The 22,504-nt window shown below is 39.2% G+C and overlaps 1 protein-coding gene across 1 annotated transcript in view; it reads right to left on the bottom strand.

Moving 5' to 3' along the window:
- GSAP (gamma-secretase activating protein) overlaps nt 1-22,166 on the bottom strand; it is a 45,172-nt gene extending 23,006 nt beyond the window's left edge. Inside the window, exons 1-15 of the mRNA XM_066550879.1 lie at nt 22,082-22,166; nt 18,542-18,615; nt 15,669-15,725; nt 14,910-14,979; nt 14,439-14,495; nt 14,220-14,308; nt 13,702-13,771; nt 12,608-12,657; nt 11,192-11,296; nt 10,196-10,255; nt 9,508-9,551; nt 7,833-7,921; nt 3,316-3,393; nt 1,113-1,190; nt 560-652 (exon numbers count right to left, since the gene is read on the bottom strand). Coding sequence (XP_066406976.1) covers nt 560-652; nt 1,113-1,190; nt 3,316-3,393; nt 7,833-7,921; nt 9,508-9,551; nt 10,196-10,255; nt 11,192-11,296; nt 12,608-12,657; nt 13,702-13,771; nt 14,220-14,308; nt 14,439-14,495; nt 14,910-14,979; nt 15,669-15,725; nt 18,542-18,615; nt 22,082-22,166 — 1,099 coding nt within the window. The remainder of the gene's footprint in view (nt 1-559; nt 653-1,112; nt 1,191-3,315; nt 3,394-7,832; nt 7,922-9,507; nt 9,552-10,195; nt 10,256-11,191; nt 11,297-12,607; nt 12,658-13,701; nt 13,772-14,219; nt 14,309-14,438; nt 14,496-14,909; nt 14,980-15,668; nt 15,726-18,541; nt 18,616-22,081) is intronic.
- Nucleotides 22,167-22,504: the final 338 nt, after the last annotated feature.

Genomic DNA, 22,504 nt, shown 5'->3' on the forward strand with positions numbered 1-22,504 from the left:
TTCAAACAAAGGCACCCCACTTCCAAAAATAAACCACTTCCCACAAAGACGTGTTTGTTGGAAATGCATTGGAAATGAAGTAACACGGATCTCAGATGAGACTCTAAATTAAATTGCATCAGCCTGATCAGGTGAAGGAAACACAGATTTCCTTTCCCCACACCCTCCAAACACACACATTTAGAGCAACTCAATTGGAGGAAGGAAATGTAAAATCAAATTTACATCTCATGTGAAATTTGAAAACAGTGGAGGACCAAGAACATGGGCAAAGCTAGGGGAAGGGAAACTGCGAAACCAAGGCAGAGAATTTCAAATTCAGTGAAAGGTCTTCTTCCATTTCATAACAAGCAAGAAGTATGAAATACATAAAGTATGAAATGCCAGTTCAGCTTCTCTTTCTAAAATGGAAAGTAGCAAAAATGTCATTTTTTGAGTATCCTTCCTTTGTCAGAACACTATGCAATAAGGAAACATTGAGAAACACAACTTTCATGTAAAGAGATATGAACAAGTTTCCACAACAACAGTTAAATTACTTAAAGCAGTTTTACTATACCTGTCAGAAACAAACTATAGCACAGCATGTCAGGATGTTGAATGTTCAGGAGGTGCAGGAACTGGCCAGGCAAATAAGCAGCCACATAATAGTCTATTTAAAGAAACAACAGTGGTCAATTTAGCACTTGATCACTTATTTGCTTTAAGAGGCTCTTTCACATGATTGGCTCACTTCTCTGTGAGGAATTGATTATATCTAGGAAATACAAAAGGAGTTAATTAAAAGCTGCTGTTGTATTAACACAGGAAACACTAGCAGTACATTTGGGTTTCCAGGGTAGGATTCAAGAAACTTGAGATACTCAAGAACTCAGCAGCTGGTGTCCAGCACGGATTTTGAGGCAATTTCAGAGGAAGCTGCTTACTAATAGTGAGGTATTGCAATATCAAATGCCAAATACAAAAGGCAAGCAGAAGAAAAGCAGCAAAATAACACTGCTCCCTAAAGCCAAGGAAAAAAAAATCCTTTCCTCCCAGAGAAGAGTTAGCCATTTGTCTCCACACTACACAGAGAATGGCAGTCACACAGGAAAGTAACACAAGTAACCTACCAAGATTCATAAAAGCCACTTCCTTCAATTGATGAGATTCTGTTCTTTCTAGAGAAACTGTAAAAGTTTTGTTGTAACCTGAGGGAAAAAAAAAACCTTTAAAAATCTCAAACAATAAACACCATTTGTTACAATCCACCTACGACTTTATAGCTAGAAACTTCTGCAGTTCCCACAGATGCAAACAGGGATCTTTTAGACTGCTTTATGGGGTTGTCTGCACAGACAGATTTAATCCATCCTGAACAGAGTTCCTGCACACTTAGTAGATTGGCACCTACACAATGCAGTTCTTTAGTGTGCAAAAACTAGCCATGCACTGCCCAGCCTACATTTGTGTTTAGAGAAGCACTCCATCCCAGAGCAAGCTTGTGCTCTGGGATAATAAATACCTTTCTCCCAGAAAAACCCAAACACAAATCCTTTATATAGCTGTGTTTCACATTTTGGTGATCTTTCAATTGCTTTAAAGAATTTCCACTTTGTTTATCTGCATGCCCTATTGCTCTAATTTAGTTCAGCTCAGTTTATACAAAGGCCAATTTCAGACCTGCTGTGTTTGCATGGGCTTTGCATCAGCACAGCTGTTGTTTTAATCTAGACTTCTACCACACTTCTGGCACCCAGTAAGAATGACACAATGCCCTCAAATTTGCTCTGAGAAAAGCTGAAGATTCTAGTAACTAATGGTGTCATGATCATGATCAGGATGCTACTTAATAATGCATGGAAATTCAATATAAGATCCACAGTTTACAGAATCACCAAGAAAAAAATCACCAACAGCAACACTACAGAGGCAGAGGTGTCAAAAGATACAGTTTTTCATACAAAATACTGACTGAAGTTAGCTTGCAATGCATCAGTACACTCCCCATCACCACTTTGTCACTTGCCAGCATGAGCACATGCAAGCTAAAACCAGCACTGCAGAATTCCACTGCAACATCGTGACTTCTCTGTTTATGCTGCAGTGACTGTTTTAACAGGGGTGGGAAGCTTCCAGCCAAGATTACAGAGGCTGCAGAATAAACTGAACTTCTTAAATGTCTTCAAAATATGGTTTATGGACTGCAAAATGTGAGTAATGGACCCAATATACCACTGATTCTGTGGGTCACTGCAGGACCATTACTAAAATTCTCTTGTACAACTGATGAATCTTACATGAACCCACAAACAGCTCTGCACCAAACAACTCCATTCCACAGAGGTCATTTCAGACTTAGCTAGTCAATGTCACCATATTTATCCCCAGTTTCTTCCTAGTACAGATCAGGCCATGGTTGGCTCCAAGCAATCCAACAACTCTTTGGCTACATGTCAGGTGTGTCTGGGGAAATCAGCCCCTCACAGCAGTGCAGTGCAGTGTGTCACACCCAAAAAGGACTTTTCCCAATTTGTTAATGCCTCAAGAACACAAAAAGGTAGTTCACTCAATCCCACAGTATTCCAGCAGCAAGCAAAGCAGCTTGTATGTGCAGCTATGACCTATGAGAAGCATCCTGACACAAGAAAGCAAACAGTTAGGTAGAACAGAGACACAGTGTGCACTTGAACACAGTTACTCCATAGTATGCAGCTTCTGCAGCTTCTCAGTTGAGAAATAATTTGCCTCTCTGTTCATGTATCAAGTAAGAAAATCTTGATAACGAGAACTTTTATTCTGATTGGAATAAAACAATGTCCTTTATTATTTTAAAACAGAAGGTCTTAACTTTAAGAGCTTGAGCACCACTTACACAGCAACTATTCTTAGAGTCAGTGGGTGTTGCACCTCTTGCTGTGAAAATGACACATTGAACTGGAATTCTAAACAGACATTCAAGCTAAGAGCTGTTGGCTCTATTTCCCATACAAATGCCTTATGGCATAAGTACAACACACCTGCAAGCTCCCACAGATTTCATTGATGTCTGGGCTCAGCATGCCGGAAAGTCTGGCTAGAAATAAGGGACCAAATTAATAACCATTTACAAGGCCACTGGTTTGAAGCTACTCACTCAGCATCAGGCAGGAAGCCTACAGCAGGAAAGCCAAAGCTAAAGGCAGCTAAAGGCAGCTGTTGTCTTGAAACACCAGCCACAGTAGCTTATTGTCTGCAGACTTTGGTGGGTTTTTGTTTTGAAAGGCATTCTCTGACTCTTTCAGCACACTGTCATTCTCCAAAATAAAGCACAGTAAGTTAACAAGTTAGTCTTACCTTTATGTAGAAAATATATGGAGTATATGATCTCATGAGGAATATCAGAGACTAGACTACAACACACACACAAGCCTCCTAGAAAGACAAAATAGGGAAAGAAAATTAACTTGTCCAGCTGAATATCCAGACATCTTTATACCGCACAAAACCAAATCAAGATTGTTTCAAATTAGGAACTAAAAATAATCTCTCAAAAAAAGGTAAAGATTACAGGAATATCTATTATGGACTCAATTCATCATCTACCTAATGAAACAAAACCAAGAAAGAACAGAGGAGGCAATCTGGCACAATGGAAAGCTGGGTCCTGTCATGGCCAGCTCCTTCTTTTACAGGAAGTACATTTTAGCCCTTTCCAGGAGAAATCATGCTTGCAGCCAGAACACTGATCAACCCTTTCTCTCCACAGACTGCCTCAATACAGATATTTTGTGTTCAGGAGCTGTCAGATATGCTCAACAATATAATAAAACACCATTTCTTTTCTTTTCAAGTAATCTCATATTGGCAGCAGCATGAATACACTACCAAAGCTTTCTCACACTAGAAGTGATAGCCACTTCTCCCCTTTCCAGCCCAAAGAACTGCTATTACCTTTTTTAGGAGAGAAGTCAGTCCTTGAGGCAAGTTTATTTCAGCCAGGGTACTGCATACAGGAAGGTTTCCCACTCTCAGAATAATTCTAGATCAGATTGCTCCTGTTATGACCCACTGGATGGTAACCCTACTTTCATCTCATAAAAACTTTAATCCCCTTACTCTGATGCCTTGGCATTCATGTTAAAAAGAGCTTCCAAACCACATTATCCCAATACAGCTGGGATAGGTCATCCACAAATACAACCATTCACCTTTTACCTTTATTGGAAATTTATCATTTAAAAGAAGAAAAGAAAGTAATACTAATACAGGTACTGTTCTGTAAAAAATAAAAGGCTGTGTATACAAGTTATGCAGAAAATGGCACAGTATGGAAAAAGCACAAGTACAAAAAAAGCACAGGTACCCAGTTACTTTATTTGATTAAATGCCTTGGTATTTCACACCACAAGGCTGTACCATAGCTGTGATACAGATATGGCTGAGACAGTTCTTGTTTCTGCCTTCTGGTGAAGGTAACTGCTTTCTTAAGGTGCAATTTTTCTTTCTGCTTATTCTTAGCTGACTGAACATGGTTTGATACAGTTTTGCTTGGATATTTGAGTCATCCAGACAACAGACAGGGCATTTTGCCAGAGCCCTTGGCTTCTATCAGAACATGCATAATTTTTAAAGTAGCAGCATCAGGACTCATGAGGAAGACTGGAGAAGTTCCAGCAACCCACTGGATTGCTGTTTTATTATCAAACAGCTCCCTTCCAGAACTGCAAATTTCCTTCTTGTATGCTGGAGTCTTCTGCGTACACTGCTCTGTAAATTGCACAACAGGCAAGTGAGCGTGCTCAGACTGAAGTGTCAGTGGGCAATGTGCAAGCTGACCACAGAAACTGCAGCTCTGGCAGACTATAAATAGGATGTGCATCTTTCAACTCAACAATATTGCTCCATGTGTCAACAAACTGAGCTACAAACAACCGGAAATAACAAATGGTGCTTTGTTAATGCAGACAGAAACATGGCAGCCTCAGAACAACAGGTGTCCGAGCAAAGTTATATCTGCCACAGTCCTGGCAATCCCAGAAGAGCAGCCAGACACTAAGAATACATCACAGACTCCTTTCCTACCCTTAGCAGAGCTCTCTGCAAATTAGAGCTGGGTTGTGCTGCTGCAGGGAAAGCTTATTAGCCAATTGCAACTGTATGCAGAGCCAGGTCTACCATACTACCCATTTCAAAATCATTTGCAAACAGTAAAAGCTGTAGCTGAATGCTGCAAGGTGAGAAGACTCATGTGAGGATATACTTGGATGGACACTTATCTTTCCAGAAATAAAAGGGAAAAAAGATCTTGACCACAAAGGTTAAAAAAAAAAAAAAAAAGGAAGAATTTAAAAATAAAATTCTACTCCTATTCAGGAAAGAGCAGTTACAACTCTGGCACTTGACAAAGTCAGCCCATTGAGACTGTAAGAGTGTAAGAATCACCTATGATATACAGAAATTAAATTTTCTCTACAAAACTTTAACTAAATTCCTCATTTCTGTTCAAGCAAAAACTCAAGACATGAGGCTGTAACAGCATCTCAACAAAGCATCCAAATGTCACAACTCAAATACAACATTGCACCAGGGCATTTTTGTCTTGTTGTACTGACTTAGGAGGGACTTGCCTCATTTAACCTCAGCCATCCAAACATCTCTCATTTAGACTCCTGTTCAGCAAACAAAGAAATATGGATTGAGTCATCCTCTGGAGATGCCTATTTCTTGAAACATAGTCCAGATGCCTAAATTTCAGGGGATGGTTAGCTGATGGGAATCCAGTGTCTGTGACCTCCTACTACTGCATTTTTTTAATATTGAGCAAATTTAATTGAAAAATATTTCTAAAGTACTAAGAGAAAACATAACAGTACAGTGTTTATCTAATAACCACTGAATTCTGGGCATGCCAAGTTAATTCTGAGACTGGAACTGCTTGATCTCAGCTATTCAAGAATTACGTGGGGGTTTTTATCTGGAGAGATTTTGTCTCTGCTGAGTGTAAGGAACAGAGCTACTTTTTTCTGCTGCAGAAGTTTGAGAAAGGAGAAGTGATTTCATTCAGAGTTCAGACTGGCAGGAGCCAATAAGAGTTTTATTAAATGGGAAATTGTATGGAATATTCCAGTTTGAAGTTTTGCCAGTTACACTTTGCCAGGGATGTCTGAATGGCACAAGCAGGGATACTGGCATTAATATCAGAGCTGTGCTAGCAGGCCCACAGCAGGCACAGTCTGCTCCACAAAGAACTTGCAGTCCACTTTTGCAAATCACCCCTGAGGCACAAAAGGGAACCTTTAGTGTGATTACCCATAGTGGTCTTCAACAACTAGATATGGTTTTAGCACCAAAATAGCTTGGTCCAAACTGTTAGCTACCAGAAATGGGTTATGCAAGGTAATCCTCAGTTTTAAGCAATATTCAAGGCCAAGCCACATACAGTAATCTCATTTAAGTGCAATTGTCAAATTATCTGTTTTGCAATAAGTGCAATGAAAAGCACTTTTGCTTTTGCTTTAGAAAGGTTCCACACAGACTTTAAATACTGTGTCACCAGACAGAAAAAAACCATTTTACTTCACAGTAACTAAACAAGAGTCTTGTTGGAGGATGACTGAATTTCATCCTGAACTCAAGGAAGTACTTCAGCCCCAGAGGAGTATAGGTTTTAAAAGGAAACATATATATAAATAAATAATATTTTCTATTATTGTACTAGCTGTTTATATAACAAATTGTCTTGCTAACAGAGAAAAACCCTAATCTACATTTGAAAGATAGAGCCTTGGCTTTCTCTTACTTCTAATTGCTTCCCTCTGATCTTTAGAAGCATGCAGTTTGCCTTGGTAAGAAAAAAAGTCCATGTAAGGAAGCTGTACTTCACTTGATTTGCACTAATGGTCATTTCAGTGCAAGTGGCAGACAGCTCAGCAGTTCACTGTGTGCACAGCAGGCTTTGGGGAGGGACAAGTACGGCCTCTCCTGCAACACTTCCCTGTACAACTCTGCTGACCAGTCACAGGTCAAACAGACACCATCTCTGCCTGCCTGGATGGTCTAACACAGAAAATGACTGTGATGAACAGATACCTCTTGAGACCAGTTTTTAATCCCAAAAAGCTCATGGCATACCTTAGGATGGAGGAACACTCCAAACTCCTAAAGGTTTCAGAAACATTTTAGGTTTAAGTTTAAGGAATCATATGTATACCAAATCCCTGAGTAGCACATGCCATGTTTAGTATCACATACTTGGACCTTCTAAACACCACACACTATCAGCAATCCAAAGCTCTTAAAGCCTGCATTGCACATGCTCTGTGTACATATGTCCCCTCTGTAACACAACTATATATTAGATCAGAAACCCAGACAAAACCTTCCTTGAATTTACTTTCTAACATAATTGTGGTCAGCTTTAAACATTAGATTGCTTTAATGTAACACACAGCCATGCTTTGGTACCTGCTGGGTTCTGAAACTGCCAGGAAAATGCTAAGGTGTTCTTACACTGAGATATTTCACTGGTACCAGTTCTTTGCAGTTGGGCTACCAAAAGGTTTCTGGGTGACTGTTTTATTGTTGGTAGGTTGATATATAAAATCCTGGGTACTTCAGCTCAACTTCACTGCAGCTTTCAGAAGGTAAGAAATTTATTAATAGTAATAAAGCACAGTTGCCTTTTCCCTCTCCTCACAGTTACCTGCAAAGTATGCTCTAAAGGAATACAAATCTCACACTCACATTATAAATTTTTCTATTTTTGTATGTTTTCCAATATTTTATGAATAAATCCAGTAATCAATTAGGATTACACTGCATGATAATTACTAGTGGAGGTAATTTTGACCATACTTGTATTTATTCATTACCTGCTTTACTTGTGAAAACCTGAAGGTTTTTCAAAGATTTAGATGCAACATCTTGATCTTGACAGTAATCATATCCAAAATTCACAAGTCTATGAGCAAATAAAGATCACTAAGTAAATCACTTCATCCAAAGAGATTTATCACAACAAAAAGATCACCAGAACAGTCACTACGTAACCAAAATATACTAATTAAATTATAATCAAATGTTCTGTAATACAAGTTAAATTGGGCTTTAACCAATTTGCTCAATGCTGTTAGAAACAAGAATCCCAAGACTGCACACTGTTATCCACCAATTTTGAACATGCCTGACAACTTCATATTCACTTACTGCACTGCCCAACCATTCCTATACTTTGAAGTGAAAGCAAGTTGTCATGACATGCTGGAAATCCAAATACTTCTGACACCTAATAACTCAAAGGTTTTGCAGACTAACTGTACAGCCCATGGCTGTAAAGCTACATTTTAATCTGTAAAAGGGACACTACTTTCAGTGGAAATAGTGCAAAGGAAAAGCTCAAAATCACACTCACATGGACCTTGTTATACCATGATATTTTCAGTCTCATGCTGCCTGTGTTTCAATTGTTTTACATATTTTTAAATCTACAAGGCCTATTTTCCCCCTGCAAAACATGCAGCAGAAGACTGTAGTCAGTCTGCTTCGGTTTTTTTTTGTTGCAGGGTGTTTTTTTTATTTGGTTGTATTTTTTTCCAGGAAGTATTTTGATCCTGTAGGGATTTTCCCCTTGGTCTTCTGCAGTAATTTTGAAAACCAATAAAATAAAGTAAAATACAGCATTGAAGCTCTTACAAGAGCTGTGTTCTTTCAGCACCAACTGTAAGAGGACACAACCTGCACATGCAGGAGCATCACACTGAGCCTTATGCACAGCACTGAGACATTCTGAGACCGCAGTTGGAGCAGGGTGGAACTAAAACACCTCCAGTTACTGATACCTGGCCTGACAGCTCTGCCCCCACTTTTTATTCACAAAAATAAATGGGCCCTTTTGGAATGTAAAGACAGATGAGGATTGTGACAGAGTTAAACCATCCTGACTAGTTTTTTCATCCAGTTAAAAGGGAGCCCTCAGGAGACAAGCTCAGATGCAGTCATGTGCATGGCAGACACAGAATCAGACAAATCTTCATCTTTGGAAGTGCAGGCTGCTGGAAGGAGCATGCTGGAGGAGAACAGAGTACAGGCAGTGTCTTCACAGGCCATAAAAAGGTGCTACTGGTTTGCTTAACTGCCCAATAAAACTTGCAACAGCAATTAAAATGCAGAGCTTCCTTTGACAGATATTTTAACATCACCATTAAAATCTGCCCAAGGTTAAAGCAAATTAATTTAAATAGGTTCAGCATACTCAGAAGGTTTAACCTATAGCTAGCTCTTCAGACAAATAATTTTTTTAAATGGCACTAAGAAGCAGTCAAGGATTAAATTACTTTTTACAGTTGACCCCGATGAGAATAAGAACTGGAGGCCTGGACACAGTTTTCATGTTATTCTCATGTTCCAGTGCCATGTAGGCAACTGCAAACAAAGATATTGTGGTTTGGACAGATTTTACTAAGGTTTGTAAAATGGAGCATGTATAATAAATTACCATGTATATTGAAAGGAAAGCAAACCAAAACATTAAAAAAACAAACAACTTACTTTAATTGTGTGTCATTTACAGCAATATCCAGGTGTGATTCCAACTGTTAAACAAAAAGGAAAACAAACCTGTTCTTTACAGAGGTCAATATACTATGTTTAGTATTTCAGACCAATAAAATGTGTCATAGTCACATTTCACCAGATTCAATATTTTAACAAGTTTATTTATCCTCCTCTAATCCTTACAGTCATTCAAAAACCTCCATAAAACAGACTCTTAAAAAAAAAAAGAAAATAAAAGCCACTGGAACAAAGGTCTAGTAATAATCACATGTTATAATTTTTATGTTCTGTTTTTTGTATTTTGGCTGCAACAAATGTTCTTGTCTCACTTAAAACTGACAGAAAATCACATGGTTTCTTTGTCTAGTGCACTTGCTAAGCCTGCTTTTTCAATAAGTGAGTATAAGTTCAGTACAGTCATGAATGTCACTTACTGCCTTCTAGGTCAAAACAAGTGTAATTCCAATAAAGTTACCTTACTGTGGGGAAAAATCTGAGTCTCACTGAATATATTCTTGACAAGAAAATAATGCAAAAAAATCCCAAAAAACTCCAGTTTTTCCTTTGAAAAAGTTTCAACAATGAAAAAGACAAAAGATCTCCGTACCAGTACCTGGAAAACATAATTACATCCCACTGTAAATAATAAATTATTATTTATAATAAAATACTCAGAACTTACTATTGAATTAAAATTTTCCTCAGGATAAAACTGGACACACCTTAAAGTACTCTTTGATTCCTGGAATTAAAAAGAATGTGTTTTGTAAGTAAGAAAGGATATTATACAGACTGGGAAGTGACTGGATACTCAGCACCATTCTTCACACTCAATCTGCTTTGCTAACAGATATGCAGAAGTTAGGGGACAAAAGAATTTAAAAACCACATATAACCCCTCACAACAGCACTGTGACATGTTTCCTTCCTGTCCCAGATCATTATCTGCCAATCATAGATAATTGCTCTTGTGGGCTCTCATTTAAGCACAGCAATAGGCGTCTCACACATTTTAGAAAGTTAAAAAAATGTTTTTCCATATCTACCTATATGGCAAAAAGAATTGCATCTTGCTTTAGTCAGTTCAAAATGGGTATCTCAGAAACAAAAACATAAATATATTTCTCCATCACAGTTCACTTCCTGTTATTTCCTAACATTCACTCTTCTCGTGGCTAAGAAGAGTAAAAAAATTTTTTTTATTTTATTTACAGAGAATGCATCAAGTGCAATTAGTCCCTCAGACAAAATAAAAAACCCAAACCCTGGGTTTTTTTGAGAGTTTCAAAGCTTCTTGCCAAGAACCTGTCGTCATTTGGTCTCTCAGTAAGTTTGCACACAAAATACTTTCTAGATGTGAATCCTCTAGAAGACAGGCATTATACTCACAGCAGTTTTGGATAGATTTAGATACTTTTGAATAAAAGACCTTTCTAAAGCAAGAAAAAAAAATTTAGCAAGCCCACCTTTTTTATAGAAAGCACTAAGACCAGTCTTCTTGTAATGTACCAAGCACAACAGCAGCTACAGCAAATTTGGCTTTTGCTTTAGGTTATTTGAGGCAAGAACAAGAAAGACCATCCTAATGAAAACAAACCCCTACTTGCTACTCCACACTTAAAACTTCACTGTCACTAGACAGGCAGGAAGAAAACTGCAAGAATGACTTTCAGCTCACCTTTGGAACAATGTAGAAGAGTCTTTGCTCCATCATATCCCACTGTGCCCAAACGAGGTCATCTACAACTTTGGCTCTTGGAAGCTGACCTGACTTTTGAATCACCTATAGGGAAAGAATAAAAATATTAGAAGCCATCAAATAAAGTTTTGCAACAATTATGCACAGTCTGTGCTTTAAAGAGAAAAGCAGTGCAAGAACACACACAGAGAGCAAGGAGGTTGGAAGGAACAGGCTCCTTGTCAGCAGCATGAAGTCCACTTTTGTTGTGTGCAAGGTGCTCAGTTTAAAGAGATCAGAAGCACAGTTTTCAGAGAACACCTACTAACAAATCTCTTCTTCCAGTCCTCCTTGCTTGCAAGAAATTCACCACTTAAACTGCTCAAAGTGAACAAAGAATAGCAGAGGCACCCTTCCTCAGAGAGGAGGGAAATACCACAGTCAGTTCAGAACCAGCTACATTAACTGCTGAAGGGAATGTGTCAGCTCCAAAAGAGATTTCTGTCTGAAGTCTCAGCCGTGTGAGAGAGAGGGCTGGAGCAGAGAAAAGGCTAGTACTGTGGAAAACTCCTGACACTGTATACATGCACTTGCATGATACAGGGAGATTTCATGTCAACCAAAAGAAATCTGTTTGTCAGAAGGACATCAGATCTGTTTTCTGATTGTACTTAAGTCTTTACTCCACTACTGTAGTCTAGCATATAAAATACATCTGCTTGAAGGGTCATGACAAACTGAGAAAACCACCAAAGATTGCAAAGGGACAAAAATCAGGCCCTTAACTTTTCCTTCAAAGCCTACATTCACCTCCATAACACAAAACACTGGCTTTCATGACACAATCATTTACAATATTGGACATTATTTTGTTATATTATTAGACAAGTGCTCATTAACAATAAGTCTTTCAAGAAGAACATTCACAATTTTTTGACAAATTCATGTTAGAAAAAGAGATGAGGGGAAACAAAGATTGGAACATTCACTGTACTTGGGCTGTATCTAAGTTTTACATCTTCTGTTCATTTGTTTTTTTAAGAAAATCCTCTAATGGGTTCACACAGAGTCACAACAGACAAGATTAGGAAGGCAACTCTAAAAATATTTTAAATGGTTGCAAATATTTAAAATAGTTTTAAAATTAATAAACACTATATTTACTCCTAACTTCTAACACACAGAAACATTCAGCAACACATAACAAACGCAGTAAAATAAAAAAATTTCCTCAGAGATTACAAGGTGTAAAGTTTTTCAATCAGCTTTGTGGTCATCTGCATAAGCTGCCATAGTAATCAATGCTTTCTTTAATAAACTTTGTGTTGCCCAAGCATAAGACAAAAAATTTCAAAACTTTCAGCTAAATTAATTAAAGTAAAAAAACCCTCAAAATCAAAGATTTTTGAATCTTACCACTTTGTGTTCTTCTTCTGCAACAACATGGATGTCAAATTGTTCAATATCTTTAAAATAAAATTTTAAAAAATCATTACAAAAAAAAAAATTAAATGGTTTTACACAGCTTATTAAACAAGCTCACCTCTTAGAATTCTGTAAGAACACTTCAGGGCCAGGAAAGTTCAACTCCAGTGCAAGAGGAAATCTGTGACACATGAGCACAGGTGCCTACACAGAGACCTGGAGTCTCTTCCTTTCCTGAGCTGAGAGTGGCCTCAGTCATAACCCCTCATGGAAAGAGTTCCCTGCCCACCTCAGCACAGCCCAGGCTTGAAGAGCAGTGACTCTTGTCACTGCACTGAATGTGCCCAACCAAGCCAAGGAGCACCCATGGAAAGAAAGAGTCTGCAGAGCTGCCTGCCCATGCCCAAGACCATCCCTGACCTGTTTCACCTCTTGCCATGAACAGCCCTTCCCACACAAAACTCCTGGAAGTTATCCACAGCTGGCCTGCATGAGAAGTGCAACACCCACCCAGCAGATGTTGTGTTTCTGATTTAGCTCTGTCCACCTAAGGCCACCTTCCAAAGGTTGGTGTCTAGCTCAGGGAAGATGGGTCTCTCCAAGGGGATGGAATAAGAGATCTCACTCTATAATAAGTTGGGAAAACCCAGTCTTTTCCAAATGTCCATTTTATCCATTCCTTGCCATTAGATTAGGCTGAACATACAATGTTATCTGAATCCAAGGAACTATTGCTCTATTCTTGTCCCACTTCCCATGTTAAATGACATCTTTCGGTCAATTGATTTGCTCTGGATTTATGTAGGCAGCTATAAGGAGTCTATTTTAGCTTTTTTAGAAATAAAGATAACTGATGAATGCAAGAGCTAAGCAACTAATCGTAGATAAAGATGGTCATTCTGTTAACATTGGAAAAAAATCTGGTAAATGATACAGTTTTTGAAAGACCTTTGGAATACCTAGAATAACTCACACCCTTCTTTTTCCTGTGTTTTTTCCCCCAGTAAAAGTCTACCAAAAATACAAACTATGACAATCATCTTGAAGTAAAAGAATGACAATGTACTTTGAAAATATTAACTCACATTTATCTTCTGAAACTAGCAAGAGACGACTTTCTCTAGAAGCATTTCTGCCTTCAACTGGATAAAGAAACTATACAGAAAATGTCACAGTAAGTAGTAAAGTAAAGAAGTAGTAAAGAAGTAAGTAAAAACCAAAGTAGTTTAGAACATTTATCTAAAATGTTTTGGGGTTTTTTAGCTGGGTATTTATGTATTTTTCAATTTAATCAGACACACTAATGATATTTAATTAATAGAAATAGCTGTTATTACATACTAATAGTCACCAGTCACTATAATTGCAAACTTTGGAAGACTGAAGAGAAATAAAAAAGTAACCTTCGTGTTGGAGAAATATTCTATACCAAACATTTTATGAAGTTTCATTTTATGACATTTTTTTATTTCTCTGAAGAAACAGGGGACATTATCTCTGTAACAGCTGCAAGATAACATGAGATATTTCTGCACTAAACCATGGCTTCTCTCTAGCATAGCAGATTAAAAAGGCTTATCTTCAGATTAGTTGGATACTTTACCTGTACTCGAACACAGCTATCCACAGCCTTTAGCACTCTCACATTATTAATGGGATGAATTTCGATTAGCAAGGTTAAATACTTGGACACTGCAAAAAGAACATGTTTTAGATAATATTCTTTGATGTAAGCAAGTTTGTTTTTTAAACAGAAATACCTGAGAAAGAAAGCAAAAAGGCCCAATACTTCAAACAGTATTAAGAAATCCACTTGCAGTACCTGACTGTAAGAGCTGAGTTGCTCTTTCTTCCTCTGAGTATTGACAGAAGCTGACTGCTGTGGGAGGAGAAAGCATCAACACAACCACAGTGAGTGTGCATATTGGACATTAATCTTATCAAACATCCTTGAAGAATGAGCATCACAATTCTTTTACCAAAACATGTATGTTAAAGGAACATCAGAAGCTCTTCTAGATGTAGCAGGTATGCACAAATGCAGGAGCAGAAAGTGAACAGAGGGGCAGTGTGTCTTAGATGTTTTAATAAAACTGCAATATTGTCACAGCTGTGCCTTTATGTTGTTACCTACATTATCTGATTTTGGATCCACAGAAATTAATAAACTGCTGTGGGCAACACATAGGTTTAATTAACATTTAATTACATTTAAGTAATTCTAAACCCAAATGTATCATCCTACTAAACTAAATCTTGACCAAAAAAATCTAATGATAAAGCACATATTTACCCAATAAGGTCCTTTCATTGTTGACTGAACAGCTGATTATGTGCAGATTCTTCTCAAACATATAGAGGTGCTGCAGAGAAAAACACAGTAATGTTAAAAACTGTGCTTTTTCGAACTCCATAAAGGAAACCATCTAATTGCTTCTTAGGAAAACACTGCTGTCCCACAGATTTTAACTTTAAGCCCAGAAGAACCACATTTCAGGTTTCAATTGTAATAGTTGTCCTTTTTCTCATGTTTTTTTTTTTAATGGTTCTTTCGAGCTCTATGTTGCCACTAGAGCAGCATAGCAGACCATTATATAAATACAAAATTTCCCTAATTTCTGACTATTATGGGGACACCTTCAAAAACTTGTTGTCATGATTTTACTTACTGAATTGCAGTGTGTTCAGTTTTAGAATAAAATAATCTCTTAAAATGTATCACCAAACAGACCAAGAATAAACACATATAAAGAAAACTCCAAACATTTACTTCTTGGCACATGTGTGCAATATGAAGAGAAGTGGAAAGGACTTGTTTAAAAGGTTGTTTAGAAATGAAGATTGCAGACATGATGCTTTACTACTCTCAACCTTTCAGATGTTCTGCAACGTGGTGCATTTTAACACTATTGAGAATCATTCCAATACCTCATCTTTTCTGTTTCCAACAAGGACACACCCCTTAAGCACCTAACATACTGTGTTGCAAAGCATAAAATCTGAAACACTGCAGCACTGTTGTCACCAGAGAGAAACCTGGTATTGCTCTCACCTCGTTTTGTTTCGTTTGAAGATCATACAATCCAATGTGAGTGTTTCTGTGGTTTCCCTATAGATGAAAACAAATTAGCACTAGCAATATAAATATACACAAAGTTAAGCACTGGGGGTTTTTTTCCTACCTCCCTGTTCTCCCTGCCCCTTGACACACACCCTCACACACTTCCTTGTCCTATATATAAACAGGCAGTTAATTATCTAATTCCAAGAAAGCAAATTCTAATTCCAAGAGAACAAAGATTTATTTTTTTCCTTTTAGAACTAACACATGGGATAAACCTGAAATGTGGCCAATCCACAGCCCACAAACCATTGCATAAACCTAATGCCTCTCTCTCACTTTGCTTCTAAACTGGTTTTAGTCACAGGCAATAGGGCCAGGAAGAGAGATGTCTGTACAAGAATCAATAGGGATGCTCTGGCCCCTGGAGATTTAAGGCTGGAATTCTGAACTTCACCAAACTGGTGGTCAAAAGGGAGCACAGAAGCATCAAACATCACCAAAAATCAGCTCCCAGTGATCTGGCTGTAGCCTGGAAAAAGGATTTCAGGTCTGCTTTAGGAAGTTAGTTTTTGAAGGCTAAGTATTTTATAAGCTCACCATTAGCTTTCTGCCTTTGAAGAGTAACATAATATATATCCTTTCCAGCTTACTGATAAATAATATATGATGATTTTGTTTGAGGCACTTAGAAATGTTTGGGACTACAAATCAAAACTTTACTACCTCTTAATTTTTACCATACCTTAAATTTTCCAATTATATTAAAAAAGAAAATTCTCCTTTTCAGCATATACTAGATAGCAAATCAAACTGATGTGTATTAATGTACTCTGGGTATGGGCACTAAATTGCTAAACTACTGACATTAAATCCAGCCACACAGGCTTCTACTTCCACAGTGAGCTTCATTGTTTTTAACAATTGCTTAGGGGGAGAGGGCAGAGATCTGTGGTTATTTACAAATTTATGGCATCGTGCTTTGTGAAGTTGAAACAAAAGCCTGAGTATTTGCTTCCTAAGGGGTCTATTTCTGAGTGTGTCATTATTGTTGTAGCAATGACAAAAGTCTTTGACTTCTGATTTAAACAAGGAAAACAAAATGTCTTTATATTAAGACACAGGCTCCAGGCCTCCTAATTTAAGATTAAGCAAGTGGTTTCACAAATAACTATTTTTTTTCAAGTGTGTTTGAAATGTTAACACCATCTTACTCAGAAACTGAAAAATACATTTTACAGGACTGGTAACAGAGCTACATCAATGCCCATGACTAGGCATAAACTAGGACACTTGTTTTCAAGTGCACTCTGAAGATACTTGCATTACCTTGCAAATGGAATTCACTTCTGTTAAAAACATCTTCCTTTACATTAACTATTAATGTCACAAAATATAGACACTGTCAAAACCACAGTACAACACAATACTCTAAAATAAGCTTGAAAATAAAACTCAGTGTCCACTTTCCCCTGGTTTCACACAGAATACACTTGACTGTCTCTCACTTAAAAGACAAAGGTTGTTTTCTATTTGTATCCATGAGGAAACAAGGCAGGCCAGCTCAGTCTAGTTTACATCCTCCCAAAGAACAGGCTACAGTGGCCAGTTACCCTAAGCTCCACCAACTGCCTTGGCCAGATCCCTACAGACTACAGTGGCAGCTTCAACACCCAGCATGCAGGCACACACCTACATTTAGACATGTGAACCTTGAGCTACAGCTCATCCCTTGTGCCAGCTGCAAGAGCCTAAGAGCACACAAGGCAGTTACACTGTCAGAGGCCCAAAAAAGCTTAGTGTGAGATTCCACAGGTGCTACAAATCAGCAACACCACACACACAGAGTACCAGCTCTCCTGCTGAGTTACATGTGTATTTGTATTAAGTCTTCTAGGGTCTTAAGCAATGAAAAAACCCCAAACTTTGAGACACTCTAGAATTGTTTTTATGGTTATTGTTGCCTTGTACACGCTCCCCTCCCTATGCTTGTACTAAAGGAAACATCCACCCACAGTGAAAGCATATTAAAGTTAAAGCCTTGGTGAAGCCTCACCTCTTCCCTTAACCCTAGGGAAGCTGGAGAGTTTTAGCATTGTTGAGCCAGAGAGGAATGAAAGGCACCCCTACTCTACTGGAGTTGCTCCTCAAGAACCAAGATCCTCCAGGATCCAGCTGGATCTACAGAATCTTCTGGACTGAGCTGCACAGTCAAGAAGCACAGCTTGTCTCATCAGAGGAACAATGAGAAGAAGACAAAGTCTCACTTTCTAAAACCATTAGAAAACCCACTTGGAAGTAAAAATAAAACATGTACCATGGAGAGCAGAATCCAATGTTAAGAAGCCAGCTCTAGATACTTCAAGGCATCAAATAAACAGGGGTTACTTCAGACTACTTGCAATAAAATGTTATAGATGAATCTTAAAGACAGGTATATGCAGAAACAGTGCTAGATAAATGGTATCTTAAAACATTTTAGTAGGAGAAAACATTTAACTAAAGCAATGCACATGAATTTAATAGGCTTCACTAAGAAATTGAGTGTGAAATTATGTGTTTATGAAGTGTTTTAAAGAAATTGCATTTCATTCATGGGGAGATTCTGGGCCAGCAAAAAATCAAGGACAAAAACCCTATGGACTTAATCAGGTGAGTACTTTAGTCTCCATTTCATCATTCTTAACCTTTGACTGAAGTGGAGACGGGTATTTTCCCACTGCCCAACCCCCCCAGGTTGTAATCAGTTGTGTTTCCACGTTCTAATGCTTACTTCAAAAAAAATTAAACTACAAGAACTCATTTAGATTCACATAGAGTATTATTCTCAACTATTTTTTTTTTTAATTCCAAGGTGGACTTACCTTCCAGGTATAAATAATTTTTCCATTTCTTTCAACATTTACAACGTAGAGTGCTGATGAATTCTCAGAAGTGTCTGAAATAAGAAGTAGAAAAAGACACAGGATTTTTGTTTTAGCTAGTTCATCCTATAATTTATGCACACTTTAAGCAAATATGCTAAATACATTTTTACTTGTAAATACTTATTTGCATATGCCAAAATTACTCCTTTCTGGAAAAAGAGGGAGTACTTCTTACACCATGATTTAAATCTGATAAACTTCAACACAGATAGTTAAGGGACTTCAAAACATGCAAGAAAAAAATATTTTTGTAAACACCTACCTCTTCATTAGAATTATGATTCTAATTACCTCTACCTTTTGTTATGAAAATGGAATGTGCTTTTTCAAAGAATAAGAAAACCAAACCAAACCAAAATGACCCCCTTGCATTCATTTACTATACCCAACATAGAGTTCAGACAGTTAAGCCATACTCCAGTCCCCTGGCCACTACAGGAAGAGAGAACCAGCCCGAGGAAAATATCATTTGCTCACACCTGCCCCTTCAGCAGCTCAAAGGAAAGCCTGAAAATAAACTACATCTTTAGACATTAGTTCTACAACACCAACAGCACCTCTCCTGTGTCATTCTTAGCTCCTCCTCCTCCAAAAAGAAATTAAGAAAAAAAACCCCCAAAATCCAAAGAACCATAAGGTCAAATACCATATAGAGAGACATACAACCTACCTACAAGTACAGGGAACTAAACAATGCAGGACACAAAATTATTTGGGATGTGAATGAAAGAGTACTGTTAAAATAGAAACAGATAAGCAGGAAGCTAAGATGGACACAGAAAGAGAAGAGCATATCTGGACAAAGCAGTACAAATTAAAATGAAAACTACCAAAAAAAAAAAAAAAGATCAAATATGGTACTCAAGGTGAGAAAAATGCATGCTTTCCTGATGCTGCTTTTATGTTTTCTCATCACTGCAGCCATCAAAAATGTGTTTATCTGTGATGGAATTTTTACTAGAAGTGGAAGCTTTGCCCTTATTAAGGTTGAAGCTGTATGATTGGTCTCAATTATATAATAAAGGTGGCCTGTAGTTCAGTAAGCATCATCATAAAGAACTCTCCTCAACCTTCTGCAAGCATTAGTCAAGTCTGACACTATTTACTTTGCAGTTATCACAAAGTTTTGATAGAAGGAAGACACTTAGTGAAACTTAGTTTAACAAGCCTGATACTATAAACTGGCTTGTACAGCTTGCAGTGATAAGAAAAAAAAAACTGTTTTCAAGTATTATCAGCAGAAAGTAAATTTTCCATTTGATTGTGGGAGGATAATGAAAACCCTTCCTGTACACTGAGCAACACATCACTTTCTATTGGTTTCAGATCACTCAAAGTACACTATAACACCACTATATTAGGGCTAGATGGTGACAGCTGGGAGAGTCTAAGGTAACATGCTCTCTTTTTTATCTGAAGCTTCCTGGAACTTAACAACCACCTCAAACTTTCAAGATGAGTACTACAGTCTCCACATTTTCTCATGCAATATTTCCTTGGCACAGAATATTGGTAGAGAAGAAGGTCCATGTCAATGAATTTACCTATCAGCGGACACAGACATCTTAAAGGAGCTGAAAAAGTTCTGTGTCAGAAAAGAGTTGCTCTTTTCTAGAAAACAGTCAGTGGGAATATGGAGGCAAAGAAGTGGCAATGGTCTCTGCCCCTGGAAACTCCTACAGTAAAACCCTGCACATAGAATTACAACTCTTTCCTCATGCCCACAGCTGAGACCAGCATAAGAAGGGCTGCAAATGAGCCAACCCAGCCTGCCTGCCCAGCACACAGCTTTTAGCAACATAATCAGGAGGAAGCAGAGTTTGATTTCCTGAAGACCATTATATGCAGCTCATACCAAATTAAGTGGAATAAAGAGAACAAGGCTGGTTCACTTTGCCTGCCGCTCCCTTCCTCTCATCACAGCTACTCCCAGCTCTCACGCAATTAGCAGTTCTCACATGCTATCGAGTGCTTTCAAGTCCTTAGGAAAGAAAATAATAAATATGAATAGGTAACATCTGAAAACACTGACAGAAAGTATCATGACTCCTAAAAATTACTTGCTTTCTGTGATTAGATATTTCTTTGATGTTTAAATTAATCTTTTCAAATCCCTACCTCCCACCTTCACATTCCTAATAAGACAGCACTGCATGAAGAGGAAGTCACTATACACAGATAAGTTTAAATGCAATACAGCAGTACTGGTATTTGATCAGATGCACCCTCCAAACTAGAGTCTTATGCTTCTGTATTAACAGGGACATTATTGAAGGAAGACTCCATTACATTTTAAAAGACTCAACACAATTTTCTCCTTCCCAAACACAAGTCAGTGCCATTTTGAGACCCTTATTTCATTAACATATAGATTGACTTATCTTTGAATTCATCACTGATGAACTGATAAATTCATCCATTAATCAATTATGCATGGAGAATTTCAGAATTTTACCCCAGATCCCTTCAGTATACCTTTCAACAATTGTTCAGTATATGTAGAAAATGTGAAGTATTTTTAACAGATTTTTTAAATGATAGCTTGCTAAATAACTCCCTTATTCTCCAAGCTGATACTTTCTGGTTTGTCACCAAACAGCCCCTCAATGCGGGAAGCAATTTAAGTATTTTAAGTAAAAGCAACTGAAGGCGTTCAAGTTCATCACACTTGCGTATCGATGGTCTTGCTACTGAAGCAATAACTTTTACTGTATTATTATTTTATTAGAATAAGTTTTTCATCAGTTTCTGAAAAGCAGAACTGAGCCAGTAGCTCTGCAGACGAATAACAAGCAAAAAGCCACAGTGCCAAGAACACGGGAGGTCATTTTTTTCCAACCACGACCCCGAGCGCTCGCTATGCCGGCGATCGCACGGTGCTGTGACAGCTGACGCTGCATCTAATTTTAAACCAGCACTCGTTTACCAGGCACACCAAAGCGTTCAGGCTGTGGGGCTTTTCCCCCTAGAAAGGGGAGTAGCGTGGGAGAGAGAGTAATGCTAACACTTTCTCTTGGTTTTTTTTGGCCGGGGTGGGGGGGAAGGGAGGAAGGGAGAAGAAAAAGAGAAAGCCCCAAACGTGTTAAGAAGCAGGAAGAAAAAACGAGTGTAGCAGATGTGTAGAAGTGTTTTCGGCATGTCAGAAATTCCTTGAGTACAGCGAACTTGCCCACCTCAAGTAACCCCGGCACCCGAGGGTCGCTCCCCTCGAGCCCCGGCACCTGAGGGGAGCCAAGGGGCCGAGGGGACCGAGGGGGGCCCAGGGGCCGAGGGGGGCCCAGGGACCGCTCCCCCGCCGCCATCCCCCGGCCCCCGCGGCCGGAGCTCCCTCTGCGGGCCTGCCCGGGGTTCTCTCGGGGACCCGCACCCGGGGCCTCCCCGCAGCCCGGCTCCTCCGCGGGCCGGGAGGGTGGCCGGAGAGAGGGAGAGACGGCCGGCCGGAGGGATGGGGCTCTCCTCGGCCTCCCGGAGCGTTACCTAGAGCCGCGGCGCAGCCCCGCTCCGCCAGCCAGGGCAGCACGTCCCTCTGCAGCTCGAACTCGGGCACCAGGCGCAGCAGCATAGCCCCGGCCCGGCCCGCCGCCGCTCCGGCTCGGCTGCCCTCAGCCCGCCCCCTGCGTGGGGGGCGGCCCTCGGGGGTTCCGGCGGCTCCCGGCCCGCTCCCGGCGCCGCCGGCCCTTCCGCTTCCTAGCGCGGCGGCACAGCGCCTCCGAGCCTCCCGCGGCCGGCCGCCTCCGTGCTGCTGGCCCGCCGACTCAAAGGCTCTCGTTTTCCCCATGGAGCGGGCGCACAGGCTCCTCCTCAGGCCGGCTGGAAGAATCACAGAATCACAGACTATTCTGAGTTGGAAGGGACTGACAAACATCATCCAAGTCCCGCTCCTGGCCCTGAGCAGGTCAG

The sequence above is a fragment of the Molothrus aeneus genome, chromosome 5, assembly GCF_037042795.1.
Source record: "Molothrus aeneus isolate 106 chromosome 5, BPBGC_Maene_1.0, whole genome shotgun sequence".
Classification (NCBI taxonomy): Eukaryota; Metazoa; Chordata; class Aves; order Passeriformes; family Icteridae; genus Molothrus; species Molothrus aeneus.